The sequence below is a fragment of the Pseudophryne corroboree genome, chromosome 1 (assembly GCF_028390025.1).
Source record: "Pseudophryne corroboree isolate aPseCor3 chromosome 1, aPseCor3.hap2, whole genome shotgun sequence".
Lineage (NCBI taxonomy): Eukaryota > Metazoa > Chordata > Amphibia > Anura > Myobatrachidae > Pseudophryne > Pseudophryne corroboree.
In genome coordinates, this window is record NC_086444.1 from 402,607,310 (window position 1) to 402,618,684 (window position 11,375).

Sequence of the window (11,375 nt, forward strand, 5' to 3'; positions counted from 1 at the left end):
TGGGGCTATATGACACACTGGTGGAATGAGGTCCACAGCTTAAAATAAGATTTTACTCACCGGTAAATCTATTTCTCGTAGTCCGTAGTGGATGCTGGGACTCCGTAAGGACCATGGGGATTAGCGGCTCCGCAGGAGACTGGGCACAACTATAGAAAGCTTTAGGACTACCTGGTGTGCACTGGCTCCTCCCACTAAGACCCTCCTCCATACCTCAGTTAGGATACTGTGCCCGGAAGAGCTGACACAATAAGGAAGGATTTTGAATCCCGGGTAAGACTCATACCAGCCACACCAAATCACACAGTATAACTCGTGATACTATACCCAGTTAACAGTATGAAATATAACTGAGCCTCTCAACAGATGGCTCAACAATAACCCTTTAGTTAGGCAATAACTATACACAAGTATTGCAGACAATCCGCACTTGGGATGGGCGCCCAGCATCCACTACGGACTACAAGAAATAGATTTACCGGTGAGTAAAATCTTATTTTCTCTGACGTCCTAAGTAGATGCTGGGACTCCGTAAGGACCATGGGGATTATACCAAAGCTCCCAAACGGGCGGGAGAGTGCGGATGACTCTGCAGCACCGAATGAGCAAACTCTAGGTCCTCCTGGGCTTTGACAGATTTAGGGTGCGGCAGTCCAGCCGCAGAATGTGCAAGTTGAATCGTGCTACGGATCCAGCGAGCAATCGTCTGCTTAGAAGCAGGAGCACCCAGCTTGTTGGGTGCATACAGGAGAAATAGCGAGTCAGTTTTCCTGACTCCAGCTGTCCTGGAAACATATACTTTTCAGGGCCCTGACTACATCCAGTAACTTGGAATCCTCCAAGTCCCAAGTAGCCGCAGGCACCACAATAGGTTGGTTCACATGAAAAACTGATACCACCTTAGGAAGGAATTGGGAACGAGTCCTCAATTCCGCCTTATCCATATGAAATACAGATAAGGGCTTTTGTATGACAAAGCCGCCAATTCTGATACACGCCTGGCCGACGCCAAGGCCCACAGAATGACCACTTTCCACGTGAGGTATTATAGCTCCATGGATTTAAGTGGCTCAACCCAATGCGACTTTAGGATATCCAACACCACGTTGAGATCCCACGGTGCCACTGGAGGCACAAACGGGGGCTGACTATGCAGCACTCCCTTAACAAAAGTCTGAACTTCAGGCAGTGAAGCCAGTTCAATTTTGGAAGAAAATCGATAGAGCCGAAATCTGGACCTTAATGGAATCCAATTTCAGGCCCATAGTCACCTCTGACTGTAGGAAGTGCAGAAATCGACCTAGCTGAAATTTCTCCTTTAGGGCCTTCCTGGCCTCACAGTACGCAACATATTTCCGCCATATGCGGTGATAATGGTTTGCGTTCACTTCTTTCCTAGCTTTAAATAGCGTAGGGATAACTTCCTCCGGAATTCCCTTTTCCTTCAGGATCTGGCGTTCAACCGCCATGCCGTCAACGCAGCCGCGGTACATCTTGGAACAGACAGGCCCCCTGCTGCAGCAGGTCCTGTCTTAGCGGCAGAGGCCATGGGTCCTCTGAGATCATTTCTTGGAGTTCTGGTTACCAAGCTCTTCTTGGCCAACCCGGAACAATGAGTATAGTTCTTACTCCTCTCCTTCTTATTATGCTCATTACCCTGGGTAAGAGAGGCAGAGAAGGGAACACATACACCGACTGGTACACCCACGGTGTTACCAGAGCGTCCACAGCTATCGCCTGAGGGTCCTTGACCTGGCGCAATATCTTTGTAACTTTTAGTTGAGGCAGGACGCCATCATGTCCACCTGTGGCCTTTCCCAACGGTGTACAATCATTTGGAAGACTTCTGGATGAAGTCCCCACTCTCCCGGGTGGAGGTCGTGTCTTCTGAGAAAGTCTGCTTCTCAGTTGTCCACTCCGGGAATGAACACTGCTGACAGTGATAACACATGATTTTCCGCCCATCGGAGAATCCTTGTGGCTTCTGCCATCGCCATCCTGCTTCTTGTGCCGCCCTGTCGGTTTACATGAGCGACCGCCGTGATGTTGTCTGACTGGATCAGCACCGGCCGGTGTTGAAGCAGGGGTCTAGCCTGACTTCAGGCATTGTAAATGGCCCTCAGTTCCAGAATATTTATGTGTAGGGAAGTCTCCTGACTTTTCCATAGCCTTGGAAGTTCCTTCCCTGTGTGACTGCCCCCCAGCCTCGAAGGCTGGCATCCGTGGTCACCAGGACCCAGTCCTGTATGCCGAATCTGCGGCCCCCTAGAAGATAAGCACCCTGCAGCCACCACAACAGCGACACCCTGGCCCTTGGAGACAGGGTTATCCGCCGATGCATCTGAAGATGCGACCCGGACCACTTGTCCAACAGATCCCACTGGAAAATCCTTGCATGGGACCTGGCGAATGGAATTTCTTCGTAAGAAGCTACAATCTTTCCCAGGGCTCGCGTGCATTGATGCACCGACACCTGTATACGTATTAGGAGGTCTCTGTCTAGAGACAACAACTCCTTGGACTTCTCCTCCGGGAGAAACCCTTTTTATCCTGTTCTGTGTCCAGAACCATACCCAGGAATAGTAGACGCGTCGTAGGAACCAGCTGCGACTTTGGAATATTCAGAATCCAGCCGTGCTGTTGTAGCACTTCCCGAGATAGTGCTACTCCGACGAACAACTGCTCCCTGGACCTCGCCTTTATAAGGAGATCGTCCAAGTACGGGATAATTATTTCGGCTATTACCTTGGTAAATACCTCGGGTCTGGGGACAGACCAACGGCAACGTCTGGAATTGGTAATGACAATCCTGTACCACAATATTGAGGTACTCCTGGTGAAGAGGGTAAATAGGGACATGCAGGTAATCATCCTTGATGTCCAGTGATACCATGAAATTCTCCAGGCTTGCAATAATCGCCCTGAGCGATTCCATTTTGAACTTGAACCTTCGTATATAAGTGTTCAAGGCTTTCAATTTTAGAATGGGTCTCACCGAACCGTCTGGTTTCGGTACATCAACATTTTGGAATAGTAACCCCGGCCTTGTTGAAGGAGGGGTACCTTGATTTCACCTGCTGGAAGTACAGCTTGTGAATTGCCGCCAGTACTACCTTTCTCCGAGGGCAGCAGGCAAGGCTGATGTGAGGTAACGGCGAGGGGGAGTCGCCTCGAACTCCAGCCTGTATCCCTGTGATACTATTTGCAGAACCTAGAGATCCACCTGTGGGCAAGCCCACTGGTCCCTGAAGTTCCCGAGACGCGCCCCTACCGCACCTGTCTCCACCTGTGGAGCCCCAGCGTCATACGGTGGACTCAAAGGAAGCGGGGGAAGATTTTTGATCCTGGGAACTGGCTGCTGGTGCAGCTTTTTTCCTTCTTCCCTTGTCTCTGTGCAGAAAGGAAGCGCCATTGACCCGCTTGCTTTTCTGAAGCCGAAAGGACTGTACCTGAAAATATGGTGCTTTCTTAGGCTGTGAGGAAACCTGAGGTAAAAAAAATTTCTTCCCAGCTGTTGCTGTGGATACGAGGTCCCAGAGACCATCCCCAAACAATTCCTCACCCTTATAAGGCAGAATCTCCATGTGCCTTTTACAGGCAGCATCACCTGTCCACTGCCGGGTTTCTAATACCCTCCTGGCAGAATGGACATTGCATTAATTCTGGATGCCAGCCGGCAAATATCCCTCTGTGCATCCTTTATATATAAGACAACGTCTTAAATATGCTCAATGTTAGCAAAATATTATCCCTGTCTTAGCGTATTAATATTATCTGACAGGGTATCAGACCACGCTGCAGCAGCACTATTTATGCTGAGGCAATTGCAGGTTTCAGTATATAACCTGAGTGTGTAAATACAGACTTCAGGATCGCCTCCTGCTTTTTATCAGCAGGTTCCTTCAAGGTGGCCGTATCCTAAGACGGCAGTGCCCCCTTTTGACAAACGTGTGAGCGCCTTATCCACCCTAAGGGATATCTCCCAACGTGACCTATCCTCTGGCGGGAAAGGGTACGCCATCAGTAACTTTTTAGAAATTACCAGTTTCTTATCGGGGGAAACCACGCTTCTTTACACACTGCATTAATTCATCTGATGGGGGAACAAAACACTGGCTGCTTTTTCTCCCCAAAAATAAAACTCCTTTTATGTGGTACTTGGGTTCATGTCAGAAAATGCGTAACGCATTTTTCATTGCCGAGATCATGTAACGGATGTTCCTAGTGGATTGTGTATATGTCTCAACCTTGTCGACACTGGAGTCAGACTCCGTGTCGACATCTGTGTCTGCCATCTGAGGTAACGGGCGTTTTTTGAGCCCCTGATGGTCTTTGAGACGCCTGGGCAGGCGCGGGCTGAGAAGCCGGCTGTCCCACAGCTGTTACGTCATCCAGCCTTTTATGTAAGGAGTTGACACTGTCGGTTAATACCTTCCACCTATCCATCCACTCTGGTGTCGGCCCCACAGGGGGCGACATCCCATTTATCGGCCTCTGCTCCGCCTCCACGTAACCTTCCTCATCCAACATGTCGACACAGCCGTACCGACACACCGCACACACACAGGGAATGCTCTGACTGAGGACAGGACCCCACAAAGTCCTTTGGGGAGACCGAGAGAGAGTATGCCAGCACACACCAGAGCGCTATATAATGCAGGGATTAACACTATAACTGAGTGATTTTTCCCCAAATAGCTGCTTGTATACATATATTGCGCCTAAATTTAGTGCCCCCCCTCTCTTTTTAACCCTTTGAGCCTGAAAACTACAGGGGAGAGCCTGGGGAGCTGTCTTCCAGCTGCACTGTGAAGAGAAAATGGCGCCAGTGTGCTGAGGGAGAAGCCCCCGCCCCTTTTTCGGCGGACTTTCTCCCGCTTTTTCTGGAATACTGGCAGGGGTAATTTTACATCTATATAGCCTCTAAGACTATATATGATGTAGATTTGCCAGCCAAGGTGTCATATATTGCCCTCAGGGCGCCCCCCCCCCAGCGCCCCCCCTCCCAGTGACCGGAGTGTGAGGTGTACATGAGGAGCAATGGCGCACAGCTGCAGTGCTGTGCGCTACCTTGGTGAAGACCGAAGTCTTCTGCCGCCGATTTTCCGGACTCTTCATGCTTCTGGCTCTGTAAGGGGGCCGGCGGCGCGGCTCCGGGAACGAACACCAAGGTCGGGTCCTGCGGTCGATCCCTCTGGAGCTAATGGTGTCCAGTAGCCTAAGAAACCCAAACTACCACCTGTTAGGTAGGTTCGCTTCTTCTCCCCTTAGTCCCTCGCTGCAGTGAGTCTGTTGCCAGCAGATCTCACTGTAAAATAAAAAACCTAGATATACTTTCTTTCTAGGAGCTCAGGAGAGCCCCTAGTGTGCATCCAGCTCAGCCGGGCACAAGAATCTAACTGAGGTCTGGAGGAGGGTCTTAGTGGGAGGAGCCAGTGCACACCAGGTAGTCCTAAAGCTTTCTTTAGTTGTGCCCAGTCTCCTGCGGAGCCGCTAATCCCCATGGTCCTTACGGAGTCCCAGCATCCACTTAGGACGTCAGAGAAAGATACATTAGAAAATGGTATAAAATACTCGCTTAACAGTTAACACTACAGAGAACTTATTTTCAAATTAATGAATATAACCTCATGGTATAAAATGGTCAAGGTACCAACAAACATTTTACAAATGCATGGTCATATGGTGTTTTACCATGGAATTCATATGTAATGTTTCCCAAGGCAGTGCTGCCGCATAGTTGATCACCTGTCTATGGCACCTGTATAGGTCTATTGACACGCATGAATAAGCACAACAGTTTGTACTTTCACATTAACAGTATGTACACTGTCTTAGTAATCGTGCTTATTCAGCCTAATGCATAAATTACGACACTTCAGAAACAAGGGCTTCTAATACACCATGCAGAAAATGCTGCTCCTTAAAAGAAAGATACAGGAGAAATTGAGATTTCCCAACCAGCACTTGCTTTTATATTTGCTATCCCTATCAGATGCACTAATATTATGGAGACGATAAAAGTATATGTTCCTCCTACCTCCACCTCCCTCAGCCTGAGTTCCTCCATTTGTTGGCGCAGGACCTCTGCACGCTCCTTCTCCGCCTCCCGGCGTCTCTCGTCTTCCCTCTTCATATTCTCTATAGCCTCCCGCCTTGCAAGCTCATATTGGTTCTCAAACCTCTTATTCTCTTCTTCCTCTGCAATTATTTCCTACAAGAGATCATAAGACATGTGATCAGAATATTATGCACTTTATTTTGTTTCCACAAAGTACACGGAATACTATGTGTAATAAAGTTATAAATATTATACAGAAACTATGTAAGTAAAAATAATATTTATACAGCGCGTTCCTTCAATAGGACACAAATGTGCTTTACAGATACCATGACCATATTACAATGGTTTAGACGTGCAAAAAATACAGAAGCCATAAAAATAATATATAGGTGCAGCAGCAATTATGGGTCAAAAATGCCAAGGATTATTCATCCTAACCATGCAGGATCCAGGTGAGGTAGCCATTTTAGGCACACTACACATGATTACACTGGTCAGAATAGGCAATGTCTGGGAGAGATGACACAATGTCATTCAGGGTGAACAGGGGGCAGGGCACCAAACGAGAAAGGGGCACTACTGTGTGTGTGCACTCCCGGAAGGGGGCGTGGCCTCAATACACACCCCATTTGTCAATCTAGGGTGCATGTCCAGCACTTACGGACAGCATGCTCCGCACTTGCCCACGCATCTATTCACCAGCAGTGAGCGGTATACTACAACTTTTCCCACCTGTGGGATACTGCGGCCCGCAGCTGGGGAAGACAGAGGGCAAGCTGTTTCAGCTGTGCATCAAAATATGGGCAGGGTGCATCTTGCTATTTTAAAATCGGGCAGAGCGCAGCGCCCTTCTTACACAGCCTAGCAGGAAGACTATAATGGGAGAGATAAAATTACTAAACAAGATAAAACAATCCTTGCATTGTTCATCCTACACCAGAAAGTATCTGGTATTGGACGCACTACATAGGTTCAAGCAGTACATGGTACTTAGTAAAATGATAAGTAAACAACGGCCACTGCATAAATAGTTCCACTTGTTATTCACCCTGTCGATGAAACTACCAGGCGAGGCAGCCACCTAGGGTGCACTACATAGGATAAAGAAAGCAGGATGGACAATTCATAGAAGTGGAGAGAGTTACAGAGAAGAAAAACAGTACAGTAGTTTGAAGTAGGCAAAGCTATTGGGTAAGTGAGGTATGGTACATCTTTAAAACTATGCTGGTATGTGGATTTAAAGCTATACTTTCATGTCTGTGAAACCACATCCAACTTCTGCATTTTAGTTCATGAATAATTACATTAAGCTGCAATAAAAAGCAGTGATAAGTTACATTTCAACTATTCTGAAAAGGTCAAACAATTACCTGATTTTTTTCTGTGACCTGTTCTCCCCATGCATTGACCACATATTTTTTATGCAAACTGGATTCCACCTAAATGTACAAATCAAAAAGACATACCAGAGTATTTCTAAACTTGGCCCAAAATTCAGGAAATACTGCCTTATTCTCAATAAATATATTGTCTTATTTTAGCCACATATCTACATGAACATAAACATTTGGCGTATAAATCTATAATAAATCATCCAAAAAAATTGGCACTAAATGAAAAGAATAAAAATTTTAATAAAAAGTATTCTACCTCACGTAGCTTCACGTTGCTCTTTTTCCACTGTTCATACAATAACTCATCGGCAAGCTAACACAAAAGAAAAAAAAAAAGTTAATATACCACTGCACAAGAAACTGTCAGTAACCTTTGCATTAAAATGATGACAGTAATAATGTTAGTAAACCTGTTTTCTTCGCTCTTCTCGAGCGGATTTTAGTTCCTCTGATCTCTCTCTCATGCTAACAATATCAGGATCCCTGTACTGAGAGAGCTCTCGGAGTTCAGCTTCCAGCAAATCCCTTTCCTCTTGTAATAATTTGCGCAATGCTTCTCTCCGGCGCTCTAAGTTCTTTTTTTTCTCCTCTTTTTGTTTCTCACGGTGATAAGCATTCATGCTGTAAACAAAATTTGTATTAAATTTCAGGAAAATTACTACATAGGATCAGGGACGTAACTAGGTGTGTGTGTGGGGTGTGCTCTCCCACATAGCGCTGCAGGGTAGGGGGCGCTATTGGCAGCACTTGCCAATTAAGAATTATCTAATTAATTTTACTTGCATCTTCTCCCCTTTTTGATGCCCAGTTACGGCTATGCATAGGATTTCCTTTCTAGCATTGCATTACTGTTTGACATTAATTTTTCTGTTAAGACAACAGGAAGATTTAGATATAGTGGTGAGAATGTAAAGAGCCATCTACATATATATCCCATTCCAGCATTATGTTGATGTGATCTGACATCCATGAAGTTCAGAATCATAACTGATTCCAACAACATGAGCAGAGTGGGCAAGATGGATTTACATTATCTGCTGTTACATGGCACTAGAATAATTTCAAATTTGTAATCACCTTTCATTTGGTCATTTAATTCCTATCATTAGTTAAGAAAATCTGCTTAGTAATATAAGAAATATTCTATGCGTGAATTTATCATTTCCGTACATTATTGATCAGTACTTGACATTTGGTTATATTTATTTTTTCAATGCAATATGTGATTGGAGTGTCCCAACAAATATTGCTTTGAGTGTTTGACCCAACAGCATTACGGATTGATATACATTTGGACTTCCTTTTCGGACGGATATATAATTTTGTTATCACAAATCCATCGGTGACATATTTCCATTTATTATCATATGAATTTATTTAGTTTTACAATGTATGGAAAGCTAAGTGTTTACATTCTGCATTGTACCCAGCTAATTAATCTCATTCCTGGCTTTCATTAAAGTTTATTACCTCTGTTCATAGGAAATACGGGAACTCCATTGGGCTTGTTTATTGCTGTACACATCAGACTTTTTAAAATACCGGTTTGCCAGATCCCACTCATGACGGAAATTAGCTTCCTGCTGCCTATGTCGCACTATCTGTTTCTCAAGCATCCTGCTACGACTGTGCCAAGATGATGGGAGTGTAGGTAAGGCCATCTGATAAGGAGGGGGAGGAGGGGAGGGGGGGAGAGAGAAAAAAACAAATAATCAATAGACAAGTGCAAAGGACTAAAATATGTTCATTACAATACCTACAGCAACGTAATTGCTAATTATCAAGTTACTCCAGCTTAGAGTCTGTCTGTAGTTCTACATTTTAAAATATCACTTATACACTTACTAGTGTCTACACCAGTGATAGGTGACAGGTGGCCCTCCGAGCCTTTACGTGTAGCCCCCAGTTCCTTCCTACTTTGTAGTCATATCTGTTATGGGGTCAATTAAATTCAATGCGATTGATTAGTGCCGGGAAGGAGCTATTCAATTCAGCGCGATGCTGTCCCTAACAAAAGGTTTTCTTGTTGCACCCCTCCAGGGGTACAAGCAGAAATCCGACAAAACTAGAGCCATAATGTGTTTTATGACCTAGTACCACGCAAACAGCATCGCAGCGAGGCAGTTTAGTCGGGGAGTATAGACATTCTCAGACTTAGCATTGAATTAAGCCGACCCCTAGTTTTTTACATTGGTTTAAAAAGCCTATTGATACTGTGTATGTTATCACAGATATATGCCTCCTTCATTGGTGCGGCCCCCATAGTGAATCAGATTGCATATCACTGCTCTATACAGATAGCCCATTAATTAGCAAAAACAGACCAGTCTATCGAATATATAGTAGGTAAGCCTGCAGTAACATGTGTGGAACAGCGAGTTACAGCTACATACAGTAAACTACAATAAAATGGACGGTTTATGTTATGCTGCCGAACTCTTTTCTAGAAGACCCAATAAGCTCAACACACCACATTCATGCACACGTCCAACTCATAATCAGAGTGCTTAGCGCAGATAATCAGTACTTACATCCGCTATTCCCAGCACCTGCTTTCTGCCACCGATTATAACTGACACCACAGTCTAAGCCAGGGACTGACTTCCTCTTCCTGTGTCTCCGGTCACCATAGAGACCAGGGCTACGGCAGCCGTGGCGGCCCATTCCCTGCTAGTGACAGTTGGGAATAAACAGAACGCTGCGTGATGTCACCGGCTCACTCTGTATAAGTGACAGAATGTATTTCACCAATCCAATTGCTGCTGCTGCTGCTGCTGCTGCTGTTGTAGCTGTAACAGTAACATAGCAAGAATAATACTAGCAGCAAGATTGTTCAGTACCTATGTAGTGTCTCTCCAGCCCCTGCTTTATGTATTGCCGTCTGTGCCCGAGAGCTGTGAATGCAGCATAGCTAGAACATTATTTACGCTAGCTGATTCTAACGTGCTTTGATATGCAGATTTCATTTGCAGTTTTGCAGCTATCTTCGTAGAAAGACCGGTTGAACCAGTGGTTGTATATCCAGAATTTCTATTTCCTTATATTAAATGCATAAACATATGGAGGATTTAGAGTTAAATAATATGAACCAAATCCTAAGGAGTGAGTTTAGAGAAAAAAATCTCTAGTTGAAGAACTGTAATTAACACAAAGGGGGAATTCAATTGACTGGTAATTACCCATGGCTGTAGATTCAGATAGCGGCCATTATGCCGTGCATTAAGCCACAAGGGCCCTACACATTGGCCGATCCGCCGCCGAGCTGCCCGACGGGTGACCCGGCGGCGGGGGGGTAGTGAAGTTTCTTCATTTCCCCCATCACCCGGCTCCATAGCAGTGCAGGCAAATATGGAGGAGATCGTCCATATTGGCCTGCATGCACAGCCGATGGGGCACCAGTGACGAATGAGCGCGGCGCCGCGCATCGTTCATCGCTGGTGTCTCCACACTCAAAGATATGAACGGTGTCTCGTTCATTAATGAACGAGATCATTCATATCTTTGAGTGATGTCGGCCAGTGTGTAGGGCCTAACAGAGGGAGACTTCCTCTCAGTTCCTGAAGCATAGCTGGCGACTGGCGAGTCTCTGACAGATGTGGAACGGCATAGGGGGCAACACAGGGGTTGGCAGCCGCAATCGTGAGATTACCGGCATTGTACAGCGGGGGACATGGCTATGATGGCGAGATTCAGCATGAATCATGTTATTAGATGTCCAGACTGTACCATACTTGCCTACCTAACCCTCTCCATGAGGGAGAAAATGCTCTGTTCCTGGACTTTCCTGGTAATGTATGATTGCCATAACCTGTGGTGAGCTAGTTAATTGATAAGAAAGGTGTTTCACCACAGGTGATGGCAATCATACATTACCAGGAAAGTCCAGGGACAGAGCATTTTCTCCCTCATGGAGAGGG

The 11,375-nt window shown here is 45.7% G+C and overlaps 1 protein-coding gene across 3 annotated transcripts in view; it reads right to left on the reverse strand.

The window, feature by feature from the left end:
• The window catches only part of TCHP (trichoplein keratin filament binding), a 62,227-nt gene extending 52,101 nt beyond the window's left edge, over window positions 1–10,126 (reverse strand). The window contains exons 1-6 of one of the 3 annotated variants that reach the window (XM_063913228.1): window positions 9,990–10,126; window positions 8,929–9,119; window positions 7,869–8,079; window positions 7,715–7,771; window positions 7,435–7,503; window positions 6,041–6,214 (exon numbers count right to left, since the gene is read on the reverse strand). In XM_063913228.1, coding sequence (XP_063769298.1) covers window positions 6,041–6,214; window positions 7,435–7,503; window positions 7,715–7,771; window positions 7,869–8,079; window positions 8,929–9,119 — 702 coding nt within the window. In that variant the 5' untranslated portion in view covers window positions 9,990–10,126. Of the gene's footprint in view, window positions 1–6,040; window positions 6,215–7,434; window positions 7,504–7,714; window positions 7,772–7,868; window positions 8,080–8,928; window positions 9,120–9,303; window positions 9,323–9,928; window positions 9,963–9,989 lie in introns of those variants that run through there. The other 2 variants (XM_063913227.1, XM_063913229.1) reach the window with 2 other exon arrangements.
• Window positions 10,127–11,375: the final 1,249 nt, after the last annotated feature.